Source organism: Aegilops tauschii, chromosome 7 (genome assembly GCF_002575655.3).
Source record: "Aegilops tauschii subsp. strangulata cultivar AL8/78 chromosome 7, Aet v6.0, whole genome shotgun sequence".
Lineage (NCBI taxonomy): Eukaryota > Viridiplantae > Streptophyta > Magnoliopsida > Poales > Poaceae > Aegilops > Aegilops tauschii.
Window position 1 is genome coordinate 600082782 of NC_053041.3, and position 27910 is coordinate 600110691.

At 46.3% G+C, this 27910-nt stretch overlaps 1 protein-coding gene across 1 annotated transcript; it reads right to left on the bottom strand.

Annotated features, from left to right (window-relative positions):
* Positions 1-13589: 13589 nt before the first annotated feature.
* Positions 13590-17484, bottom strand: LOC109763090 (protein QUIRKY). The gene has a single exon (XM_020321953.4). It carries the CDS (start codon positions 16974-16976, stop codon positions 13719-13721), a length of 3258 nt encoding a protein of 1085 aa, XP_020177542.1. The 5' UTR covers positions 16977-17484; the 3' UTR covers positions 13590-13718.
* Positions 17485-27910: the final 10426 nt, after the last annotated feature.

A 27910-nucleotide genomic window follows, 5' to 3' on the forward strand; every position in this document is an offset into this window, starting at 1 on the left:
TGTTTTGTTTTCTTTACTTTGCATCTTTATCATAAAAATACCAAAAATATTATCTTATCATATCTATCAGATCTCACTCTCGTAAGTGACCGTGTAGGGATTGACAACCCCTTATCGCATTGGTTGCGAGGATTTATTTGTTTGTGTAGGTGCGAGGGAGTCGTGCGTGGCCTCCTACTGGATTGATACCTTGGGTCTCAAAAACTGAGGGAAATACTTACGCTGCTTTACTGCATCACCCTTTCCTCTTCAAGGGAAAACTAACACAGTGCTCAAGAGGTAGCAAGAAGGATTTCTGGCGCTGTTGCCGGGGAGTCTACGCAAAAGTCAACATACCAAGTACCCATCACAAACTCATCTCCCTCGCATTACATTATTTGCCATTTGCCTCTCGTTTTCCTCTCCCCCACTTCACCCTTGCGGTTTTATTCGCCCCTCTTCCATTTGTCTTTTTCGTTTGCTGGTGTTGCCATGTGCCTTCTATGTGCTTGCATCTTCGCTTGCTAAAAATCTATTGATATGGATCCACTTAAAGTGTTCTACTTGGATCATCTTCGATCCTTATGTGCTCGTGCTGAAACCCCAACTAGCCTAGTTGATGGGAAATCTTTAGATGAGCATGCTCATTTTGTGCGTCATCGTTTGTCTGAAAAGGGGAAGCTCTTATGGTATCACATAAATAGTTTGCTATGCTATGCTTGGAATCTTTGTGAAATTTGTGATATTACTTGTTGCTCTAAGAACCCTAAAAAACACCTTCCCTACCTATGTGAGTTCAATGATAATGAAATCTTATCTTCTTATGCAAAGGGTGTTTATAGTTACTATGATATCGAACAAATTGAAGAATTTGTCGTTTTTAAGGGTGCTCATGAAGTTGCTTCTTTGATTGAAAAGTATGATTTTACTCTCAACAAATCTGAAAATTCCGTCATACTTAAATATTGCAATGAAAACTTTGCTCATAATGTCTATGTCCAAGAATTTATTGAAAGAATGACCGTTGCTTTGGAAGAAAATAATGATATGCATGAATCTATAGATAATGATGATTCCGATGATTTGGTTGAAATATCCCTTGATGAACATGATGCTTGCTATTCTCGTGGCCATGATGCCAATATTTATGAAGACGAATTTGCTATAGTTCCTTATGTTAAAAATGAGATCGTTGCTATTGCACCCATGCTTGATAGTTCCTTCGATGAAAAGCATGATTTCAATGATTTTACTATAAATTCTCTTGATGTTAATTGTGCTAATAATATGCAAAATCCTAAGCTTGGGGATGCTAGTTTTGCTATGTCCACTATTTGTTGCAATGATCATGATTGGGGTGATTTTTCTTATGATCTTGAAAATTTATTTAATCCCCATGATGAATATGAGATTGATAATATTGTTTGCAATAATATTGAAAGTGGGTTTGGAAGAGTGTCAACTTTAGATCCCACATATTTGGAGAATATTCAATCTTATGAATTTTTTGATAAAAGTGGGTTTGGAGAGGTCATGACTTTAGTTAATGTTAATCCCATTATTTCGGAAGAGTGTCAACTTTGCATGCATGTGGATCGTGTTGAAAATATTTTATATGATAGCTATATTGTTGAATTTGCTTATGATCCTACATGTAATTATTACAAGAGAGGAAAATATGTTTGTAGAAATTTTCATGTTACTAAATTACCTCTCGTCATGTTGAGATTGCTATCGTCTCTTTCTTCTTCCTTCCATATGCTAGTTTTTGCTTGCCTTGATAATTTGTTTGCCTATAAGATGCCTATGCATAGGAAGTATGTTAGACTTAGATGTGTTTGTCACGTGTTTCATGATGCTCCCTTTGCGCTTCAATTCTTGTCTTTCATGTGAGCATCATCGAAATCTCAATGCCTAGCTAGGGGCGTTAAACGATAGCGCTTGTTGGGAGGCAACCCAATTTTATTTTTAGTTTTTTGCTTTTTTGCTTCTGTTTAGGAATAAATCTTTGATCTAGACTCTGGTTAGATGTCTTTTTATGTTTTAATTAGTGTTTGTGCCAAGTTTAACCTATAGGATCTTCTTGGATGATAGTTATTTGATCTTGCTGAAAATTGCAGAAACTTTCTGTTCACGAAAATAATTGTTAAAAATCACCAGAACATGATAAAATATTGATTCCTATTGCTGCTGATCAATAAAAAAATTTTCTAGGTCTTCTTATTTTGGCTGAATTTTTGGAGTTCCAGAAGTTTGCGTTAGTTACAGATTACTACAGACTGTTCTGTTTTTGACAGATTCTGTTTTTCGTGTGTTGTTTGCTTATTTTGATGAACCTATGGCTAGTAAAAGAGTTTATAAACCATAGAAAAGTTGGAATACAGTAGGTTTAACACCAATATAAATAAATAATGAGTTCATTACAGTACCTTGAAGTGGTCTTTTGTTTTCTTTCGCTAACGGAGCTCACGAGATTTTCTGCTGAGTTTTGTGTTGTGAAGTTTTCAAGTTTTGGGTGAAAGATTTGATGGATTATGGAACAAGGAGTGGCAAGAGCCTAAGCTTGGGGATGCCCATGGCACCCCCAAGATAATCTAAGGACACCTAAAAGCCAAAGCTTGGGGATGCCCCGGAAGGCATCCCCTCTTTCGTCTACTTCCATCGGTAACTTTACTTGGAGCTATATTTTTATTCACCACATGATATGTGTTTTGCTTGGAGCGTCTTGTATTATTTGAGTCTTTGCTTTTTAGTTTACCACAATCATCTTTTCTGTACACACCTTTTGAGAGAGACACACTTGATTCGGAAATTATTAGAATACTCTATGTGCTTCACTTATATCTTTTGAGTTATATAGTTTTTGCTCTAGTACTTCACTTATATCTTTTAGAGCACGGTGGTGGTTTTGTTTTATAGAAACTATTATTCTCTCATGCTTCACTTAGATTATTTTGAGAGTCTTAAACAGCATGGTAATTTGCTTAAATAATCCTAATATGCTAGGTATTCAAGACTAGTAAAAAAATTCTTATGAGTGTGTTGAATACTAAGAGAAGTTTGATGCTTGATTATTGTTTTGAGACATGGAGGTAGTGATATCAAAGTTGTGCTAGTTGAGTAGTTGTGAATTTGAGAAATACTTGTGTTGAAGTTTGCAAGTCCCGTAGCATGCACGTATGGTAAACGTTATGTAACAAATTTGAAACATGAGGTGTTCTTTGATTGTCCTCCTTATGAGTGGCGGTCGGGGACGAGCGATGGTCTTTTCCTACCAATCTATCCCCCTAGGACCATGCGCGTAGTGCTTGGTTTTTGATGACTTGTAGATTTTTGCAATAAGTATGTGAGTTCTTTATGACTAATGTTGAGTCTATGGATTATACGCACTCTCACCTTTCCATCATTGCTAGCCTCTTCGGTACCGTGCATTGCCCTTTCTCACATTGAGAGTTGGTGCAAACTTCGGCGGTGCATCCAAACCCCGTGATATGATACGCTCTTTCACACATAAACCTCCTTATATCTTCCTCAAAACAGCCACCATACCTACCTATTATGGCATTTCCATAGCCATTCCGAGATATATTGCCATGCAACTTTCCACCGTTCCGTTTATCATGACACGTTCATCATTGTCATATTGCTTTGCATGATCATGTAGTTGACATAGTATTTGTGGCAAATCCACCATTCATAATTTTTTCATACATGTCACTCTTGGTTCATTGCATATCCCGGTACACCGCCGGAGGCATTCATATAGAGTCATACTTTGTTCTAGTATCGAGTTGTAATCATTGAGTTGTAAATGAATAGAAGTGTGATTATCATCATTTTCTAGAGCATTGTCCCAAGTGAGGAGAAAAAAAAGAGAAAGGCCATAAAAAACAAAGAAGAAGGCCCAAAAAAATGAGAGAAAAAGAGAGAAGGGACAATGTTACTATCCTTTTTACCACACTTGTGCTTCAAAGTAGCACCATAATCTTCGTGATAGAGTCTCTCTTGTTTTGTCACTTTCATATACTAGTGGGAATTTTTCATTATAGAACTTGGCTTGTATATTCCAACAATGGGCTTCCTCAAGCGCCCTAGGTCTTCGTGAGCAAGCAAGTTGGATGCACACCCACTTAGTTTCTTTTGTTGAGCTTGCATATATTTATAGCTCTAGTGCATCCGTTGCATGGCAATCCCTACTCCTTGCATTAACATCAATCGATGGGCATCTCCATAGCTCATTGATTAGCCTCGTTGATGTGAGACTTTCTCCCTTTTTGTCTTCTCCACATAACCCCCATCATTATATTCTATTCCACCCATAGTGCTATATCCATGGCTCACGCTCATGTATTGCGTGAAAGTTGAAAAGGTTTGAGATTACTAAAGTATGAAACAATTGCTTGGCTTGTCATCGGGGTTGTGCATGATGAGAGCATTCTTGTGTGACGAAAATGGAGTATGACTAAACTATATGATTTTGTAGGGATGAACTTTCTTTGGCCATGTTATTTTGAGAGGACATAATTGCTTAGTTAGTATGCTTGAAGTATTATTATTTTTATGTCAATATTGAACTTTTATCTTGAATCTTTTGGATCTGAATATTCGTACCACAATTAAGAAGAATTACATTGAAATTATGCCAAGTAGCATTCCACATCAAAAATTCTGTTTTTATCATTTACCTACTCGATGATGAGCAGGAATTAAGCTTGGGGATGCTTGATACGTCTCCAACGTATCTATAAGTTTTGATTGTTCCATGCTATATTATATTCTGTTTTGGACATTATTGGGCTTTATTATACACTTTTATATTATTTTTGGGACTAACCTATTAACCGAAGGCCCAGCCCAGAATTGCTGTTTTTTGCCTATTTCAGAGTTTCGCAGAAAAAGAATATCAAACGGAGTCCAAACGGAATGAAACCTTCGGGAACGTGGTTTTCGGAACGAACGTGATCCAGAGGACTTGGACCCTACATCAAGACATCAACCAGGAGGGCACGAGGTAGGGGCGCGCCTACCCCCCCCCCCCCCAAGGCGCGCCTCCACCCTCGTGGGCCCCACGTTGCTCCACCGATGTACTCCTTCCTCCTATATATACCTACGTACCCCCAAACTACCAGAGACGGAGCCAAAAACCTAATTCCACCGCCGCAACCTTCTGTACCCGTGAGATCCCATCTTGGGGCCTTTTCCGGAGCTCCGCCGGAGGGGGCATCGATCACGGAGGGCTTCTACATCAACACCATAGCCTCTCCGATGATGTGCGAGTAGTTTACCTCAGACCTTCGGGTCCATAGTTATTAGCTAGATGGCTTCTTCTCTCTTTTTGGATCTCAATACAATGTTCTCCCCCTCTCTCGTGGAGATCTATTCGATCTAACCTTCTTTTGCGGTGTGTTTGTTGAGACCGATGAATTGTGGGTTTATGATCAAGTTTATCTATGAACAATATTTGAATCTTCTCTGAATTCTTTTATGTATGATTGGTTATCTTTGCAAGTCTCTTCGAATTATCAGTTTGGTATGGCCTACTAGATTGATCTTTCTTGCAATGGGAGAAGTGCTTAGCTTTGGGTCCAATCTTGCGGTGTCCTTTCCCAGTGACAGTAGGGGCAGCAAGGCACGTATTGTATTGTTGCCATCGAGGATAACAAGATGGGGTTTATATCATATTGCATGAATTTATCCCTCTACATCATGTCATCTTGCTTAAAGCGTTACTCTGTTCTTATGAACTTAATACTCTAGATGCATGCTGGATAGCGGTTGATGTGTGGAGTAATAGTAGTAGATGCAGGCAGAAGTCGGTCTACTTGTCTCGGACGTGATGCCTATATACATGATCATACCTAGATATTCTCATAACTATGCTCAATTCTATCAATTGCTCAATAGTAATTTGTTCACCCACCGTAATACTTACGCTCTTGAGAGAAGCCACTAGTGAAACCTATGGCCCCCAAGTCTATTTTCCATCATATTAATCTCCTGACAACAAGCTATTTCTGGCGCCGTTTTTATTTTGTTTTCTTTACTTTGCATCTTTATCATAAAAATACCAAAAATATTATCTTATCATATCTATCAGATCTCACTCTCGTAAGTGACCGTGTAGGGATTGACAACCCCTTATCGCGTTGGTTGCGAGGATTTATTTGTTTGTGTAGGTGCGAGGGACTCGTGCGTGGCCTCCTACTGGATTGATACCTTGGTTCTAAAAAACTGAGGGAAATACTTATGCTGCTTTACTGCATCACCCTTTTCTCTTCAAGGGAAAACCAACGCGGTGCTCAAGAGGTAGCACTCACGTGCGCGTGCGTGTTGGATGCGCCGGAACCAACCTCCGAGTTTTCTGTTGATTGCCCTGTTGACGTAGGAGCAGTCTTGCTTTTCTTTGGGAATCGATGTAGTGCCTCCTCTTCCATTCTCCTCTTGATTGACTCCAATTCTCTTTCAAGCGTGTTTGTGTGCCTCTCAACTTCTCTACTCATCACATCATATTTGCAAGCCTCGTCTGCTATGTTGGTAAATCTCCTTGTCATTACCACACGCCTCACTGTTTCCATAGTTGTGTTGGGCCCATCTTCATGCTCTGCGAGTACTCGCTGTGAGCCATGCTGGCAGAGTGCTTCATCTGCGTTCTAAGACCAACGCTCAAGGATGTACCTTGGTGGGACCTGTTTCACGCCATTCATGTCCATTACCCTTAGAATATGGCAACAGATCACACCATCTCTTTCAAACTTGCAGCATTGACAGTAATACCCTTCTGCTATGCACGCCGTCACCATGTAGTTTCTTCCTTTGTCCGGCCCTTCGGCTTCGGAGTCTGACATGTCCCACATGGTAAAAACCTTGTACGTGAAGTCGCCGACTTGAAACACGGTGTAACCAGCTGACAGCCTTAGCTCCCATTGGAACCTGCAGTCTTTTTATTTTCCATTACAAGTTAGCTCACCCAAAAGCAGTTACATACGTGCGCGGCCTCACCGTGCACTCTTGGCAATTTCATTGAATCACACATGGCAACTCCAGTCATTCATTGATGGCAACTTAAGACATCTAAACATGGCATTTTCCACTGCTGAAAGCATTGCAAGCCTTACCAGTACAGGAAGCATGCCAACTTAAGTCCTCCAAACATGCCATTTTTCATAGTGCTACAAGCATGACAAGTTTTATTTGTTACATCTAGCATGGCAACTTTTCACCATGCAAAACACGGTACATGTTTTATTGACAAAATCATAACAAGTTTCAATGTCCCACCTTGGCAAATTACAGCTAAGTCTTTCTGCAAACATGGCAACTAACACTTCTGCATGATGGAAACTACAGTCATTTATACATGGCAAGTTCACACAACAAATTCAACAAGTTTCAAATCACGCATCTGTCATTCGGGCACGAACATGGTAACTTCTGGCTACACCAGCATTGCAAGTTTTACTTTGTTAGAGAAATCATGGCAACTTGTACAATGCAACACATGGCATGGGTTTGCTGACAAAGTCACAACAAATTTTATTGACAAACCATGGCAAGTTTAGAGCTAAGTCTGTACACAAACATGGCAACTACTTCTGCTACATAATGGCAACTTAGATCATTCATGCATGGCAAATTCACATGTCTATTTTTCAATAAGTATCCATCATCATCACCGTTCATATACCATGCATTTGTCATTCAAACAACAAAATGGTAACCACTGTTCAAACCAGCATGGCATCTACATGTGCACCCAATATGCCAATCAGTTCTACTAACAAGCATGTCAATACCTTTGTACACCCCACATGGCAACTAAATTTAAACTACTAAGCGAACCAACTTTTTTCCTTTACAAAACCCCGATAAGCATGAATGCAAAAAAAACTTACTTGTGGAATATTTGTCGGGTATAAACCTTCATCATTTGTCTCTCCAATGGGATGCACGTCAGCATCCTTGCGTTATTTAGAGTTGTGTTTGCCAACGCTTGTAGCTGTGTGCCCAATTTTTTTTGCTGAATTGCATTGTACTACTGCACAAACCTAAGAATTGAGTTCTCTGGGTTCACATATCTCTTCAGCACTGCGTTGAAACCTTCGCTATGCTAGGTTGTTTGCAGAAAGGGGTAGAAGCACTGCATGAATAAGCTGGCACCCAAAACTTCCTCTTCTCCCAAAGGTTATGTAGTGTTTCGTTGTCTTGAACCTGGTATTTATCTATCATTGCTTTCCAGCTTTGCTCGAATTCTTCCGGTGTCAAACTGTGGTCAACACACAATTCATATGCTTTGTGCAGTTCCGGTCTTTTAGCAAAAAAGGGACCCAACATTTCTTCTTCTTTCTTAATACCATGCCACCTACAGTGCATGTGTATTGTGTTAGGGAACACTTCCTCAATACCTGCACGCATACCGAAATCCTGGTCTATTATGATGTTCATCGGTTCAAGCCCGCCCATGCATTCCTTGAAAGTCTTGAATAGCCAAATATAACTACCAGCATCCTCGTTCCTAATAAACCCACACCCGAACTGTAGCGATTGGCTGTGGTTGTTTATGCCAATGAATGGAGCACATGGCATCTTGTACATATTGGTCAGATATGTAGCATCGAAGGACACATAGTCACGAAAGTGCTTGTACGCCCTGCGGGCTGCACCATCTATCCAATACATGTTCATCACGCGGTCCTCCCCGTCCAGCTTGATTTTGTAGAAGAAATCAGGGTCTTCCTTCTCTTTTTCCATGAAGTATGCGATTGTGTCCTCCATGTTCGTCAGTTGACTTTCCCTTCGATACTTTGCCACCAGGTTAACCACGTCTGAAGGAAGATATGGCATGCTGCTGAGCTTCCCTGTTTTATTGTGTATCATTGGTAGGATGTGGACCATTCTCCCAGGTTGGAGGTTGCAATCATGGAGCAACTTCACAAACTACTGCTCCTCCGGCGTGAACCCACGGTGAGCACTCAGAAACCTAACCAGGTTAAATTTCTTTATCATTTCATGGTTGTGATGTCCCACGTACTTTGTTACCACCCACCAGGCACCTTCGACGTTCAGCTTCATCTTGGCAGGGCCATTCGTTTTGACCATGATGTCTCTTCGTCGCTCTCCGATGACTGGACCATTTCCCCCTTTTTTCTTGTTCTTTCTTGACTTGAAACACCTCAACTCAGCTCTGTTGTACTTTCCTGTTTTTACTAGTTTTCTGCGATGATTTGTGTATACCGCAAAACCATTGAACATTGCATAACTCTGGTAGTATTCCTTTGCATCTTCAAATGTAGCAAATTTCATGTGCACATAAGGTGGTGCTGGAGGTGCTAGCGAGGATTGCATCTCATCCTCATGGGCTCACCCTGTACCCCATCATCATCTTGTTCACACTCATGCTCATTTGTCTCATCCTCTCCCTAATCACCATCTTGTTCATCTTCATCCTCATGTTCACCAGCTGTCTCCGCATCCGAGTTTGAGTCGTCTGCTCTTGAGTTGCTCACATCAGATTCAAGACTATTGTTTCTTCTGGTTCTCGACGCTCCTGCCTTGCGAACGACAGTCTGCTCACTGTAGTTCGGTTGAGAAGTTTGGTATGCGTGTGACTCTGGAATAGCAAGTGCGCCCCAAGTGGCAGTAGCTGCGTCCGGAGGCCCTGCATTTTATTCATGCACAAATTATTCGACAAACATTTTTTATCATGGTATTGACATGACCCAGGCACCATTAACAACTAAATACTTTATACTAAACACGAAGCTTTGGCAGACGGCAAGTTATTTTTTTTCAAGCGACATGGCAAGTTCATGTGTTTTACAGATGGCAGCTTCACTCATGCATAAACACACCTTCAACATTTCCAACCACATTTAGATCATCATGGACTTTTTAGTACGCAATTCTTATTTCATTTTAAAGATAGTCCATACTCCGCTATGTTCTACCATGTGTTCAAACTCCACATTCGCATACTACAACTGCCACCTCAACGGCAATACGAATGGCAACTTATTTTTGCGAGTGCAATATGGCAGCTAATGTGCTTTTCTTTTGTAATACTACACACACTTTACATTTTTTTTCCTTTTTGACCCCCCTGTTTTTTCTTTCTTCGTTGGCCATTTTTTCATTTTTATTGATCTAAATGCATGTGTACTTTGTAGAAACATATGGTATTTACAGTTTCACACTTACTGGCAGTCGACGTACTTGTGGTCGCACCTCGTGTTAGCTGGTCGACTAATCCCGATCCCGTAAATGAACCCTGTATGTGCAGCCGGTTTCTTGGGTGTGATAGTTTGCTAGGCTCTCCCTGATCATTCGTCCATCCACATCCGGTATGTGTGCTTCCACCCAATGCCCCTGCTTTGTACATTTATCCATATTAAGCACTTTTCATTTTTTTCACAATCATGTTGCACTTATTTTCTATTACTTTCTCTATTCACAAAGAACACTGTACCTGCGTGCAAGTACTGCTGTAGTAGTGGCAACAAAGGGCCACTTGAGTTTAGCTTGTCATAACCATGCAAATCCCATGACGGTGCTTGTAAAGAACTGTAGAACCAGGGATTCCCACCATTTCCCGAATCCATTCCTTGCCCTCCTTTTTCGATCTGCACAACTAGAGCAAGTACAATCAAACTTGAACGTACTTGGCTCCAACACGTACTAACTGTATCGTGCACTCATGTGCCAACAAACCATACAATGCACATGGCAACAAACTACAGCATGCAGATGGCAACAACTATGCCATGCAGATGGCAATAACTAAGCCATGCAGATGGCAACAATACAGCATGGCAACAAACCATACAATGCACATGGCAACAAACTACAGCATGCACATGGCAATAACTATGCCATGCAGATGGCAATAACTAAGCCATGCAGATGGCAACAATTATGTAATGCTGATGGCAACACCTGCATCATGCACACAATACTATCAACTACATCATACACATACTGGCAACAATTAGAGCATGCACATGGCAACACCCACATGATGCACATGGCAACAACCACATCATGAACATGGCAACAATTGGGCTGAACACCTACATCGCAGCACTACCTTAACCTCGGGGATGGCAACTGTTTTTGCTCCCCCACCCACATCCTAGTCTAGATCTACTGCCACTACCTACATGTGGCAAGATCAGTAGCAACCATCCTAGTTATTCCCAGATCTTGCCATGGCAATTTTTCCCCTACACATCAGTGGTTCATGGGAAGGGTAGGAGATGGTGGGGTGGGGGTGGGTGAGGGGGATGAAGGTGACAAGGGATTCATCTAGCCGGCGGCTCAGTTTGGGCTACATGTGGCCCAATCTTGCCATGGCAACTTCATGGATACCTGTGTCCGGCGATGGAGAGGGGGATGAAGGGGACCAGAGGGGATGGAGGAGGAATTCACCTGGTCGGCGGCTCAATTTAGCCTACAGATCTCCAGATCTTGCCATGGCAACTTCAGGGAGAGCCACGCCGGCGATGGAGAGGAGGAAGGGACTGCAAGGGGATCGGGAGGGATGGAGGAGGGTGATGACTTCAGGTGGCGACGCGCCGTGGTCAGGGTCGCGCACTGACCAGGTCGTGAGCTGACCAGGTGGCCAGGTGGCTCGCTGATTGGGTCGTTCGGGGGATAAGCGATCATGTCCGAACGGTTTCGTTCGGCTTGATCCGCTACCAGTCTGAACGGGGTCGTTCGGCGCGGCGTCCCTAAATCCCGAACGAACGCGCGTTATCGGTGTCCTTTTCTTTTCCTTGGCATCGTCATCGATCCTCCTCTTTTTCTTCTCCTTGACATCCTCACCTAGCACCGCATGGTGCAATCACTGCATCAGCACTAGTAGTAGGAAGCCCCCACGTCTCGAAGTGACTCAGCTGGGGTCTTCTCAGTTGGCTTCTCATGCTAATCAAGGAGACCCTCATGGATCAACCTCTTCTCCTTGAGTGCCACCGAACCAACTCCTCACTACCTTAGGTCGTATGTGCCTCTGTCCATGACCACCCTCTTATCTTCATTGATGCCAAGTGCAATGCTCTCCCCCATGAGAACCACCTCTTCCCCAACATCAACGGTCATTCTTAAACGGAAAAAGTCCAAAATAAACCTTGAACTTGTAGGTAAAAGCTATATCAAACCTTGAATTCTCAATCCCAGAAATTAGCACACCAAAACACTCTGATCCCGATCTATTTTGAACCTTGAGAGGATTTAACCGGTATTCGCTGAATTGGGCCGGCCCATTAACGTAGTTGCTCGCGCTGCTCCAGTTTTTCTTTGTTTTTTATTTATATTTGTTTTTGTTTATTTTTTCTTCGGTTTTTGTCTTAATGATACTTTGTTTTTTCTCTGGTTTCTTTCTTCATTATAATTTTCTTTTTTGATTTTCTTCATATTGTTTTTTTTCTTTTTTACATTGTATACACTTTTTTAAAATGTCACAAGCACATTCTTTGATTCTTTTTGAATCACACATATATTTTTTATATTGTAAAATTTGTTTTTGAAATGCCACATACATTTATCCAAACTCGTGATATTTTTTAGATGTCACACATTTGGTCAGGTTTCAAAATTTGTTCCTAGTTTTACAATTTTCGAAAGGTGTTCACATTCTTCAGGTTTCAAAATGTGTTCGCTTTTTCAAAATTGATTGCTTTTTCAAAATAGTTGTTTTCCTAAAGTATTCAGAATTTTCAAAAAGTTCTCACACTTTATAAAATGTTCGGACATTTCCAAAATTGTTTATGTTTTGAATATTTGTTCGGCCCTAAAAAATGGTTTCAAAGTTCAATGCTCGGATGTGTGCTTAAATATATGGGGCCTCTTATTATATCACTCATAATAGTTAGTAGTGCTAATTGGTGATATCTCCATCGATCAATCTACGACAAATCAACATGCTATTTTTTTGGGGGGGTGTGGGGGGGGGGGGGGGGGGGGGGGGGGGGGGGGGTGACGATGGCTAAATTACTTGTTCTCGGCGCCGTTGCGTGGGTGCTGCTTTTGGCCGGCCGTGGAACCAACGCTGCCCAGGTACACGCCACACATGCGCTTATATATAGAGAGAGAGGCCGGTTTCATCCTGATAAAGTTGGAAATGTCGGCCAGGTTCCAAATTCGACTCTGCCCGAGTAGTTTTTGTCAGTTTGTCACATCGCGCTTTAAGGAAGAGAAGAAATACTGTACTTTTTACATCACGTGTTAAGAAAAAAAAAACTCGCTCCGTGCCTAATGGGCCGGCCCAGTCGAGTCCACAGCCAACAATCCCGGGATTTAACATGCCACATCGCCAATTCCTGTTTGGGAACTCACTTAAGGTTGAAAATAGACTGGGATCGGTGTGTTGATTTTCGGAATTTGAAGTTTGGGGTTTGATTTAGCTTTCGTCTAGAAGTTTAAAATTTATTTTAGACTTTTTCCTTCTTAAACCGGAGCAACCCATGAAATCATAACCTTGGCACCATAGCAGATACAATTAGCAGCGGAGTCCTTCACCACAAGCTTCTTGTAGCTATGAACACGAGGCGAATGTAAATTATGCAGCAATTGCTGTCACAATCATATAACTCTTGTCTTTAATTATGTGTTTTCTATGCTTTTGAATACATACAATCATCATTGTGTTATTTCTACACGTTGTCTCTCCCAGATATATAGGAACTTCCTATCGCATACTTATTGCGGCAACGGAAAAAAAAAGAAGAAGATTGGAGCCGCCACCAATCTCAGAGCATCCTGTCGGAGAGGCTGGGCAGGCGGCGGAAGAAGTTGACGGCCGCGGCGGGCATGGGGTCCCGGAACATGGGATGGCGGAGGTAGTAGAACCCGCTGGCCACGGCCACCATCTTGGGCGGCATCGCGTACAGCGCCACGGCGACGGCCAGGCAGACGCCGACGAAGATGCGGCTGGCCCGCGGGTCCCTCCAGCTGACGAGCGCCTGCAGCCGCTCGCCCTGCGCGGCGACGTCGCCCATGACGCGCTGCACCCGCCCCGCCAGCGTGCGCAGCCTCTCGTAGCGTAGCCGGAGGACGTCGGGCGCCGGCACGGCGTCGAACTCCTCCTCCAGCTCGTCGCCGTCCACGGTGTCGGCCTGCGAGAGCCGCGCGTCCATGCCGGCCGGCGCGCGCGGCCGGAAGCGGTAGTACCAGACGCCGATGAGGAAGACGTAGAGCGACGCGGTGGGCACCACCAGCTCGGGGTACCAGACGAGGACGAGGTAGAGGACGTGGAGGAGGACGGTGGTGGAGGGGTTGCGCCAGCGCCGCACGCCGTCGAGCCACCGCTCCAGGCCGACGGCCCAGGCGAGCACCCCCATGATGCGGAACCAGTTGGCCTTGGCGCGGCGCACGCTCCAGGTGTGCGCGTCGGCGTCCAGCATGTAGCGCACCACCTCGGGCCCCAGCGGCGGCTCGGAGCGCGCGAGCCACGCGGCCACGGTGCGCACGGCGGCGCCCCGCAGCGCCTCCTGCTGCGCGACGCCGATGGGGCGGAGGTAGTGCATGCGCGGCAGGAGCGGCGACGTGTAGGTGGCCCAGGTGTCGGGGAGGTGCGCCGGCGACGAGAAGCGCACGGCGAGCTGCACCTCGCCCATCTTCTTGAGGCCCGGGCGCAGCAGCACGAGCAGCGGGTAGGAGGCGGTGTAGGCGCGGTTGGTCTCGAGCGTGGAGACGCGCACGCGCACCTTGCCGATGCGGTAGTCCTGGCGGTCGTCGCCGGTGCCGGCGAACATGCGCCAGTTGTCGAAGACGGCGACGGTGAGCACGGTGCAGGGGTCGTAGACCTGCCACGTGTACTGCTCGTTCCAGCGCGGGTTGAAGCTGTCGGTGACGGTGCGCGTGCGCACCCACTTCTTGCCGTACTTGGCCACGCAGTAGGCGTCCGTGGAGCCCTTGGAGCCTCCTTTCGTCTTCATGGGGAGCAGGCCGCACGCTCCGACAATGCCGAGCTCCAGCACGCCCACCGGCGGCTTCCACAGCTGCTTCGCCGTCGGCCTGTAGTCGCTGCACACATGCGCCGCCTCGTCGAGCACATGGTATCCTCCTTCCAGGGAGAGTCGAAGGTGCAGCCTGCCCGAGTAGAAGCCCGGCCCTTGTTGTCCCTGCTGATCTCCGCCCCCGCCATCTCCATGACCCATGCCGCCCTCGAGGTTGAACCATCTTGACGCGACGATCTGGCGCTCGTCGAGGCGCTGCTCGACGGAGCTCACGGGGATGGTGGCATGGCCGAGCAGAGCGGGCTCCTTGATCATCGACCGGTCCTCCACCAGCAGGACAAGGGTGTCGTCCAGCGGCTCGGACGCGACGAACATGAGGTCCTCGGACCACGCGAACGCCGAGCCGCTGCTGCTGGCCACCGACCGGCGGGTGCGCGCCGACTGGAAACCTAGCTGAACCTTGACGCGCACGTCGAACGGCAGCCCCGGCGGCGGCGACGGCACGCGCAGGTCCTGCGCCTCGATGATCGACGCCCGCAGGTACCACAGCTTGGGCGATTGGTACACCTTGGCGCGGGTGTAGGCGGCGTAGGGCGCGTCGGTGTTCCAGGCCTCCGGGAACACGTCGTCGGCCTGCGTGCCGATCCACACCGACACCATGATGTCCCCTGTGACCATGCCCGGCTCGCCGCCCTCGAGCCGGTACCACTGCGCCGCGAGCGGGCCGTCCGGCTGGTCGCGGACCGGCACGTCGGAGAGGTCGAAGCAGACGCCGCCGAGGAATGCGTCCGCCGGAGACGGCGCCCCGCCGTCCCAGACGGATATCTCGAGCGTCGGCTCCGGCTTCGCGTGGCTGACGGCGAACACCTGGTTCCACTCGGGGCTGCCGGTGCCGGAGACGTCGCGTCCTGGCCGGGAGCGGAGGCAGTGCGGGCCGGCCTGGATCTTGACGTAGGGGCCCTCGCAGGCGCGGATGCCGCGCACCCGCACGATGCGCACGAAGAGGTACCGCATAGGCTCCACCAGGTCGTACGTCGACTGCACCGGCTCGACGGCCTCGCCGGCGGACGCGAACCGCCCGGAGATGACGCGGGGAGAGGCGGCCGTGTAGTAATCAGGCCCGAAGCCGCCGCTCGGGTGTCGGGGGACGCGGACATGGCCGGTGCTCGACGCCATCCGCTCCTTGCGGAGCTCAGGCGGGTACATTTCTGCGCCATCGGGCCCCGGCCCTGGTTCACGTTGCGGCTGCTGCTCCGGCTCCGGCTCCGGCTGCGGTGGCATCATCCGGGCGTGCATCATGGGGCCGTGCGGGCCGTGCATCATCGGGCCGTGTGGCCCATGCATCGGCGGCGGCATCATGTGGCCGTGCATCATCGGGGGCGGCATCATCGGGCCGTGTGGCCCGTGCATCGGAGCTTCCTCCACGATGATGACCGGAGGCTGCGCCTGCGGCTGCTGCACCTCCACGGCAGCCTCCGTGGGCTCAGGGAGCTCAGGTGGGAGCTCCCTGGGCTGCTCCGGCGGGACCTCGGGCGGCGGCGCGTTGTCAGCCCCCTCGGGCGGCCGGTCCTCCGGCGGCGGCGGCGGGGGCACGGCCGGCTCGTCGTAGTAGTAGATCTTGAGCCCGACCTCGCCGCGGATCCAGCTGAGCAGGCTGCGCTTCTCGAGCGGGAAGTAGACGATGCCCTCCTCGCCGCGGCGCGAGAACTGGGAGCCGTAGATGCGGACGCGGCCGAGGAAGTGGTTCTTGCCGCCGCCGCCCCCGCCGGAGGGGTTGAAGCGGCGGTCGTGGTAGAGCGAGACGTCGAGCGACTCGGCGTGCATGCCGGCCGGGTCGGGGACGGCGAACTCGAGGCGCTCGTGCCACTGCGGGTTGAGGTCCCGCGGCACGGTCCGCGTGCGCTTGCGCTGGCCGTCGAAGTCCGCCACCGCGTAGGCGCTGGACGTGCCGAGCCCGTCCTTGGGCACCAGGTCCCGCGCGTCCACCACCTCCACCGCCAGCCTGCGCACCATCTGCCCGTGCGGGTGCGGCGGCCCCCCGTCCGCCATGGGAGCTCGATCGGCGATCGATGGAGGCGCTCTCGCGCGGTGCCGAAGATGGGAGGGGAAAGCGAGCGATGAGATGGAATAGGGTTCCTTATGGTGTGGAGGGGAGTGGTGGTTTCCGATCGAATGCTTTTGCTTTTGGAGCGAGCAGTGAGAGAGGAGCTAGCTAGGTAGAACCATGGAGCGTACGTGCGAGAGAATCTGAGCCAAAGCGAGGCAATGGAGGAAGAGAGATTATTCGGGAGTCGGTGGCCGTGGTGGTGATGATGGGAAAGCGAGGCGATCGATCAAATGGAATGAGGTTCCATATGGTGTTGACGGGAGTAGTGGTGGTTTCCAAATGCTTTCGCTTTTGGAAGGAGCACGTAGGCAGCTGGTGGTGTGCTCGACTCGAGCGAGAGAATCGGAGCTAGAGTGAGGCGAGGGAGGAAGATGGATTATTATTCGGAGGTTGGTTGCTTTCTTGACATGGAAGCTCTCGCTTTGCTCCCGCAGAATCTCATCTGTCTGCCGCCTGCTTTTCTTTGGAGGAGAGGGGCCGTACGCGCTTGGTGATGTGCTTTGCTGTTGCGGATTCTGCTGCCGTTGCCGCTCGTTAGTTCACACTGGCCGCCTTGGCTTTTTCTATGGCGCGCGCGCGTGCGGTAACTTCATTTGCTTGGTTGCCCGGGAGGTCAAATGATCGATCCCTGACGGATGAAATCGGGAGAACTCCTTGTGAAAGTGAAATCCGGCTTCAGAAAGATCTGGGGGATGCGGGAGTTGATAGTGCGCAGAGCAGGCCATGCGCGGCGGTGGCGCCCCGGTGGCAGTTCATCCTGGCCATGGCTACAAAAGCGCCACCCGATCCCTCTCGCCGGGCGAGGTGGCGACCGACGCGCCACGTACGTACGTCCACGAGCCTGAAAGCGTAGCGGCGCACGTCGTCCGTCCTTGGACGATCGATCGGAAGCAAACACAAACGTGCGTGCGTGCGCAATTGCAAACAACAAATCCGGCCGCCGATCGATGTGTGTCGGTTGCCGTCTATTTCCATAGCCACAAGAAGCTTGTCGTGAAGGACTCTGCTGTTAATTCTATCTGCTATGGTGCCGAGCTTATGATTCTTGAGAATGACATTGATGTTAGGGAAGAGGTGGTTCTCATGGGGGAGAGGATTGCCATTGCCCATTGGTATCGGTGAAGATCAAGAGTGTGGTAGGCCACTTTTCTTAGTTGGTTTAGAGTCGAGTGTCTGGGTCGAGCTCTTGCAGACTTGTTCTGGAACCACTGTTTAATTTCTTTAAATGAAATCGGAGGGGAAACCTTCTTTTGCTAAAAAAGAGAGGGTGGGGGCCACTGCCTTTAAAAAAATTGTTTTTCGCTTTTGTTTATTTTCCAATTATTCGAAATATATATTAAAAAGACACTTTACATAACCCTTTTAAATGCTATGCATCGGTTGGGAGGTTGGACGGGAGGGAGGCAGATGATCGACCCGACCTCAGTTGAAGGCAGAAAGAGTGAGATTAGAGCCGAACAATGGTCGGTGAAGCGGCTCCGCCGGCTGTGCCAGCAATCAGAGTGGCGACACCATCTGCCAAGGGAGATACGAGAGAGCTAGGTGCTGATGTCCTAGTGGGCACCTCCAACTATGCGTATCGCCGATAATATTTTTGATGGAGAGCTTTTTTGTACGTGTCTGATCAGCAGTAACAAAATTGCAGTTGTTGGGGAACGTAGTAATTTCAAAAAAATTCCTACGCACACGCAAGATCATGGTGATGCATAGCAACGAGAGGGGAGAGTGTTGTCTACGTACCCTCGTAGACCGTTAGAGGAAGCGTTATATCAACGCAGTTGATGTAGTCGAACGTCTTCACGATCCGACCGATCCAAGTACCGAAAGCACGGCACCTCCGAGTTCTGCACACGTTCTGTTCGGTGACGTCCTCGCCTTCTCGATCCAGCAAGAGGGGCGAAGTAGTAGATGAGTTCCGGCAGCACGACGGCGTGGTGACGGTGTTGGTGAAGAACAATCTCCGCAGGGCTTCGCCTAAGCACTACGAAAACTATGACGGAGGATAAACTAGAGGGGACGGGGTTGCCGGCACACGGCTTGGTGTTTCTTGATGTGTCTTGGGTGCTATCCCTACCCCTCTATTTATATGTTGAGCCTTGGGGTCGAAACTTGAAGTAAAAGCCTCCACAAAGTCGGTTTCACCCGAAAGGCAAGAGTCCTTCTCGGACTCCAGGACCAAACGCCAGGGTTCCCGGCGTCTGGCCCCAGACGCCAGGGACCCTGGTGTCTGGCCCCTGGACTCCGCAAACTTCCTTTTGCGCTTTTCAAAAACCTTGTGGGCTTTCCCCTTTGGCCCAAATAAAATGTTCTCGTACCCAAACATTTCGGGAAACATCCGGAACCCCTTCCGGTGAATTCCGGAACCCTTCCGGAGTCCAAACACTATTATCCCATATATCAATATTTATCTCCGGACCATTCCGGAGTTCCTCGTCATGTTCGTGATCTTATCCGGAACTCCGAACAACATTCGGTCACTAACATACATAACTCATATAATACTATATCGTCAACGAACGTTAAGCGTGCGGACCCTACGGGTTCGAGAACTATGTAGACATGACCGAGACACTTCTCTGGTCAATAACCAATAGCGGAACCTGGATGCCCATATTGGCTCCTACATATTCTACGAAGATCTTTATCGGTCAAACCGCATAACAACATACGTTTGTTCCCTTTGTCATCGGTATGTTACTTGTCTGAGATTCGATCGTCCGTATCTCAATGCCTAGTTCAATCTCGTTACCGGCAAGTCTCTTTACTCGTTCCGTAATACATCATCCCGCAACTAACTCATTAGTTACAATGCTTGCAAGGCTTATAGTGATGTGCATTACCGAGTGGGCCCAGAGATACCTCTCCGATAATCGGAGTGACAAATCCTAATCTCGAAATACGCCAACCCAACAAGTACCTTTGGAGACACCTGTAGAGCACCTTTATAATCACCCGGTTACGTTGTGATGTTTGGTAGCACACAAAGTGTTCCTCCGGTAAACGGGAGTTGCATAATCTCATAGTCATAGGAACATGTGTAAGTCATGAAGAAAGCAATAGGAGAATACTGAACGATCAAGTGCTAAGCTAACGGAATGGGTCAAGTCAATCACATCATTCTCCTAATGATGTGATCCCGTTAATCAAATGACAACTCATGTCTATGGCTAGGAAACTTAACCATCTTTGATTCAACGAGCTAGTCAAGTAGAGGCATACTAGTGGCACTCTGTTTGTCTATGTATTCACACATGTACTAAGTTTTCGGTTAATACAATTCTAGCATGAATAATAAAAATTTATCATGAAATAAGGAAATAAATAATAACTTTGTTATTGCCTCTAGGGCATATTTCCTTCAGTCTCCCACTTGCACTAGAGTCAATAATCTAGTTCACATCGCCATGTGATTTGACACCAATAGTTCACATCACCATGTGATTAACACCCATGGTTCACATCGTCATGTGACCAACACCCAAAGGGTTTACTAGAGTCAATAATCTAGTTCACATCGCTATGTGATTAACACCCAAAGAGTACTAAGGTGTGATCATGTTTTGCTTGTGAGAGAAGTTTAGTCAACGGGTCTGCCATATTCAGATCCGTATGTATGTTGCAAATTTCTATGTCAACAATGCTCTGCACGGAGCTACTCTAGCTAATTGCTCCCACTTTCAATATGTATCTAGATCGAGAATTAGAGTCATCTAGATTGGTGTCAAAGTTTGCATCGACGTAACTCTTTATGATGAACCTTTTGTCACCTCCATAATCGAGAAACATATCCTTATTCCACTAAGGATAATTTTGACCGCTGTTCAGCGATCTACTCCTAGATCACTATTGTACTCCCTTGCCAAACTTAGTGAAGGGTATACAATAGATCTGGTACACAGCATGACATACTTTATAGAACCTATGGCTGAGGCATAGGGAATGACTTTCATTCTCTTTCTATCTTCTGCCGTGGTCGGGCTTTGAGTCTTACTCAATTTCACACCTTGTAACACAGGCAAGGACTCTTTCTTTGATTGTTCCATTTTGAACTACTTCAAAATCTTGTCAAGGTATGTACTCATTGAAAAAAAACTTATCAAGCGTCTTGATCTATCTCTATATATCTTGATGCTCAATATGTAAGCAGCTTTCACCGAGGTCTTTCTTTGAAAAACTCCTTTCAAACACTCCTTTATGCTTTGCAGAATAATTCTACATTATTTCCGATCAACAATATGCCATTCACATATACTTATCAGAAATGTTGTAGTGCTCCCACTCACTTTCTTGTAAATACGGGCTTCACCGCAAGTCTGTATAAAACTATCTGCTTTGATCAACTCATCAAAGCGTATATTCCAACTCCGAGATGCTTGCACCAGTCCATAGATGGATCGCTGGAGCTTGCATATTTTGTTAGAACCTTTAGGATCGACAAAACCTTCTGGTTGCATCATATACAACTCTTCTTTAAGAAATCCATTAAGGAATGGAGTTTTGACATCCATTTGCCAGATTTCATAAAATGTGGCAATTCGCTAACATGATTCGGACAGACTTTAAGCATCGCTACGAGTGAGAAAATCTCATCGTAGTCAACACCTTGAACTTTGTCAAAAACCTTTTTCGACAAGTCTAGCTTTGTAGATAGTACCACTACTATCAGCGTCCGTCTTCCTCTTGAAGATCCATTTATTTTCTATGGCTTGCCGATCATCGGGCAAGTCAATCAAAGTCCACACTTTGTTCTCATACATGGATCCCATCTCAGATTTCATGGCCTCAAGCCATTTCGCGGAATCTGTTGGAAATATGCCCTAGAGGCAATAATAAATAGGTTATTATTATATTTCCTTGTTCATGATAATCGTTTATTATCCATGCTAGAATTGTATTGATAGGAAACTCAGATACATGTGTGGATACATAGACAACACCATGTCCCTAGTAAGCCTCTAGTTGACTAGCTCGTTGATCAATAGATGGTTACGGTTTCCTGACCATGGACATTGGATGTCGTTGATAACGGGATCACATCATTAGGAGAATGATGTGATGGACAAGACCCAATCCTAAGCCTAGCACAAGATCGTGTAGTTCGTTTGCTCAGAGCTTTTCTAATGTCAAGTATCATTTCCTTAGACCATGAGATTGTGCAACTCCCGGATACCGTAGGAATGCTTTGGGTGCACCAAACGTCACAACGTAACTGGGTGGCTATAAAGGTGCACTACAGGTATCTCCGAAAGTGTCTGTTGGGTTGGCACGAATCGAGACTGTGATTTGTCACTCCGTGTAAACGGAGAGGTATCTCTGGGCCCACTCGGTAGGACATCATCATAATGTGTACAGTGTGACCAAGGAGTTGATCACGGGATGATGTGAGTTACGGAACGAGTAAAGAGACTTGCCAGTAACGAGATTGAACAAGGTATCGGGATACCAACGATCGAATCTCGGGCAAGTAACATACCGATAGACAAAGGGAATTGTATACGGGATTGATTGAATCCCCGACATCGTGGTTCATCCGATGAGATCATCGTGGAACATGTGGGAGCCAACATGGGTATCCAGATCCCACTGTTGGTTATTGGCCGGAGAACGTCTCGGTCAGGTCTGCATGGTTCCCGAACCCGTAGGGTCTACACACTTAAGGTTCGATGACGCTAGGGTTATAGGGAAAGTATGTACATGGTTACCGAATGTTGTTCGGAGTCCCGGATGAGATCCCGGACGTCACGAGGAGTTCCGGAATGGTCCGGAGGTAAAGATTTATATATGGGAAGTCCTGTTTTGGTCACCGGAAAAGTTTCGGGTGTTATCGGTAATGTACCGGGACCACCGGGAGGGTCCCGGGGGTCCACCAAGTGGGGCCACCAGCCCCAGAAGGCTGCGTGGGCCAAGTGTGGGAGGGGACCAGCCCCAGGTGGGCTGGTGCGCCCCCCCCCCCCCCACCAAGGCCCAAGGCGCATGGGAGAGTGGGAGGGGGCAAACCCTAGGTCCAGATGGGCCTTAAGGCCCACCCTAGTGGCGCCCCCCCTCTCCTCCCCTTTGGCCGCCCCCTTAGATGGGATCTAGGGCTGGCCGCCACCCCTTGGGGTGGGAACCCTAGAGGGGGCTCAGCCCCCTCCCCCCCTATATATAGTTGAGGTCTAGGGCTGCCCAACACATGAGTTTTCCGATCTCTCTTGGTGCAGCCCTACCCCTCTCCCTCCTCCTCTCCCGCGGTGCTTGGCGAAGCCCTGCGGGATTGCCATGCTCCTCCATCACCACCACGCCGTCGTTCTGCTGCTGGATGGAGTCTTCCCCAACCTCTCCCTCTCTCCTTGCTGGATCAAGGCGTGGGAGACGTCACCGGGCTGCACGTGTGTTGAACGCGGAGGCGCCGTGGTTCGGTGCTTAGGTCGGAATCAACCGCGATCTGAATCGCTACGAGTATGACTCCCTCATCCGCGTTCTTGCAACGCTTCCGCATCGCGATCTACAAGGGTATGTAGATCCACTCCCCTTCCCCTCGTTGCTAGAGTACTCCATAGATTGATCTTGGTGATGCGTAGAAAATTTTGAATTTCTGCTACGTTACCCAACAGAATCTGGGCTCATCATCGCTTCCTCATAGTTCGTAGGTTCGTCATGGTCAAGTAACATAACCTCCAGAACAGGATTGCCGTACCACTCAGGTGCGGATCTCACTCTGGTTGACCTACGAGGTTCGGTAGTAACTTGTTCTGAAGTTACATGATCATCATCATTAGCTTCCTCACTAATTGGTGTAGGAGTCACAGGAACAGATTTCTGTGATGAACTACTTTCCAATAAGGGAGCGGGTACAGTTACCTCATCAAGTTCTACTTTTCTCCCACTCACTTCTTTCGAGAGAAACTCCTTCTCTAGAAATGATCCATTCTTAGGAATGAATGTCTTGCCTTCGGATCTGTGATAGAAGGTGTACCCAACTGTCTCCTTTGGGTATCCTATGAAGACACATTTCTCTGATTTGGGTTTGAGCTTATCAGGATGAAACTTTTTCACATAAGCATTGCAACCTCAAACTTTAAGAAACGACAACTTAGGTTTCTTGCCAAACCATAGTTCATACCGTGTCGTCTCAACGGATTTAGATGGTGCCATATTTAACGTGAATGTAGCTGTCTCTAATGCATAACCCCAAAACGATAGTGGTAGATCGGTAAGAGATATCATAGATCGCACCATATCTAATAAAGTACGGTTACGACGTTCGGACACACCATTACACTGTGGTGTTCCAGGTGGCGTGAGTAGTGAAACTATTTCACATTGTTTTAATTGAAGGCCAAACTCGTAGCTCAAATATTCGTCTCCGCGATCAAATCGTAGAAAAACTTTATTTTCTTGTTACAATGATTCTCCACTTCACTCTGAAATTCTTTGAACATTTCAACTGTTTCAGATTTATGTTTCATCAAGTAGATATTCCTATATCTGCTCAAATCATATGTGAAGGTCAGAAAATAATGATACCCGCCGTGAGCCTCAACACTCATCGGATTGCATACATCAATATGTATTATTTCCAATAAGTCAGTTGCTCGCTCCATTGTTCTGGAGAACGGAGTTTTAGTCATCTTTTCCCATGAGGCATGGTTCGCAAGCATCAACTGATTCATAATCAAGTGATTCCAAAAGCCCATCAGTATGGATTTTCTTCATGCGCTTTACACCAATATGACCTAAACGGTAGCGCCACAAATAAGTTGCACTATAATTATTAACTTTGCATCTTTTGACTTCAATATTATGAATATGTGTATCACTACGATCGAGATCCAACAAACCATTTTCATTGGGTGTATAACCATAGAAGGTTTTATTCATGTAAACAGAATAACAATTATTCTCTAACTTAAATGAATAACCGTATTGCAATAAACATGATCAAATCATATTCATGCTCAACGCAAACACCAAATAACATTTATTTAGGTTCAACACTAATCCCGAAAGTATAGGGAGTGTGCGATGATGATCATATCAATCTTGGAACTGCTTCCAACACACATCGCCACTTCACTCTTAACTAGTTTCTGTTCATTCTGCAACTCCCGTTTCGAGTTACTATTTTTAGCAACTGAACTAGTATCAAATACCGTGGGGTTGCTATAAACACTAGTAAAGTACACATTAATAACATGTATATCAAATATACCTTTGTTAATTATCCGCCAAATACTTGGGGCAGTTCCGCTTCCAGTGACTAGTCCCTTTGCAGTAGAAGCACTTAGTCTCAGGCTTTTTTTTGACCAGTGAAAACAGCAGGAGAGCCTCCTACTGTTGCTTTTTTCTTTATTTCTTTAAAATGTTAACCATTGGTATGGTTAACATTATAGATAAGGGTTGTTTTACATGGCTTTTAAAAAAGAACTCAGAAGGTGCTAGACTAGCCTATGTAAAACAAGATATTACAAAGATAAAGAGCTGCTAAAGCCTTCTAAAAAGGTTAATTTTTTAGGGTTGATCCTGTAACCCAAGATCACAAAATCTTCTTTGAGTTTCCTCAGCCACTCAGCATGCGTGGCCGCCTCTCCATCAAAAATCTCTCTGTTGCGTTGCTTCCAAATATTCCAGGAGGTCAATATGGTTATCTCTTTGAACAAAGGTCCCTGCCACCTTGCCCTAGCTCTCTCATACTTGTGTTGTATGTCTGGATGATTATCCCAATTTATGCCCACAACCTCCCAACACTTGGCAGCAAAAGGACACTCATAAAATAGATGGGCATTTGTTTCTAGAGCCTCCATATTGCACATTGGGCAATTGTGATTTTCTCCAATATTAAAGTGCCTTCTCAGCAGCAAATCTCTTGTGTTGACCCTGTCATGCAACATCAACCATGCAAACACTTTATGTCTCATGATACATTTTGTTTTCCAAACCGAGGTGATGCATTGGGGAGCCAATATATTTCTGAACATGAAATTGTAGAACTTCTTCGGTTTAAAATCAGCATCACCCCAGCAAAGGATCCATTCATCAAGCCCCATAGCTTCCAGGTTGATTCCTTCCATGATCTCTTGTAAATTATCCAGTTCTGTTCTGGCTTTCATTGACAGAGGAAGCATGAAGTTGCCCGCGTGATCATTGTTGTTGTAGTACTGCGCCAATGAGATGTCCTCGTTGTTAGCAAACGAAAAAAGATGCTCATGGGAGTCCATCAGTGGTCTTTCGTTGATCCAAACATCTTTTCAAAGCAGAACCGTGTCCCCCGCGGCAGGTATACATGAGGTAATCCCACGGTAAATATCCATCAGAGAGAAAACATCACGCCACCAAAAAGAACCACAAGGTGGTTTTGCATGGGGAGGTGTATCGTCATAATGGGCATTCCAAACTAGCATTACCCAGGGGACATCCTGTTTGTGAATGAATTTATGCAGGTACTTGAGCAGTAGAGCATTGTTTTGGATTTGTAGGTTTAAAATTCCAAGACCCCCTTTTTTCTTTGGGCGGCAGACCATCTCCCAAGCAGCCAAGGAGTGGGTTTTAGCATCTCTATCCACTTCTTTCCTCCATAAACAGTGTCTTCTTTCTCTATCAAAGAAATCAATCAACTTGAGTGGAAGTTTTAGGACACACATAGCAAAAGATAGCAGTGACGATAGCGCAGAGTTAATCAGCTGAACTCGCTCTCCGTAGGATAACCAGATAGATGTTCCTGTCAACCTTCTCTCAATTCTGTCGACCAAAGACATTAACTCTCTAATAGTGGGTCTTGTTGTACCAAGAGGCAAACCTAGATAGGTAAACGGTATCTCTCCAACTTGACACCCAAGAGCATTGGCCAGATCCAGAGTTTTTTGAGCATTTACATTGATTGGCATTAATTGAGACTTAGCGTAATTAATTTTCAAACCAGTTGCCCAGGCATAAGAATCAAGAATCTCCTTAATTGTCTGCAGCTCTTGTTGATTTGCTGGGAGTATGATTAATGTATCGTTGGCATATTGTATGACTGGGTAGTCACTCGAGCAGATTTGGGCTTAGGTCTAGATTTGGGCTTCTTCACTCGAGCAGCAACTTGCTTGCCGTTCTTCTTGAAGTTCCCCTTCTTCCCTTTGCCCTTTTCTTGAAACTAGTGGTCTTGTCAACCATCAACACTTGATGCTTTTCTTGATTTCTACCTTCGTCGATTTCAGCATCACGAAGAGCTTGGGAATCGTTTCCGTTATCCCTTGCATATTATAGTTCATCACAAAGTTCTAGTAACTTGGTGATGGTGACTAGAGAATTCTGTCAATCACTATTTTATTTGGAAGATTAACGCCCACTTGATTCAAGCGATTGTAGTAATCGGACATTCTGAGCACATGCTCACTAGCTGAGCAATTCTCCTCCATCTTGTAGGCAAAGTACTGTCAGAGGTCTCATACCTCTCGACACGGGCATGAGTATGAAATACCAATTTCAACTCTTGAAACATCTTATATGCTCCGTGGGGTTCAAAACATTTTTGAAGTCCCGGTTCTAAGCCGTAAAGCATGGTGCACTAAACTATCAAGTAGTTATCATACCGAGCTTTGTCAAACGTTCATAACGTCTGCATCTGCTCCTGCAATAGGTCTGTCACCTAGCGGTGCATCAAGGACATAATTCTTCTGTGCAGCAATGAGGATAATCCTCAGATCACGGATCCAATCCGCATCATTGCTACTAACATCTTTCAACTTAGTTTTCTCTAGGAACATACCAAAATAAAACAGGGGAGCTAAACGCGAGCTATTGATCTACAACATAGATATGCTAATACTACCAGGACTAAGTTCATGATAAATTAAAGTTCAATTAATCATATTACTTAAGAACTCCCACTTAGATAGACGTCCCTCTAATCATC

Coding starts and splice junctions, on each gene's coding strand:
- LOC109763090 (XM_020321953.4), bottom strand. CDS start 16,976: ATGGCGGACGGGGGGCCGCCGCACCCGCACGGGCAGATGGTGCGCAGG.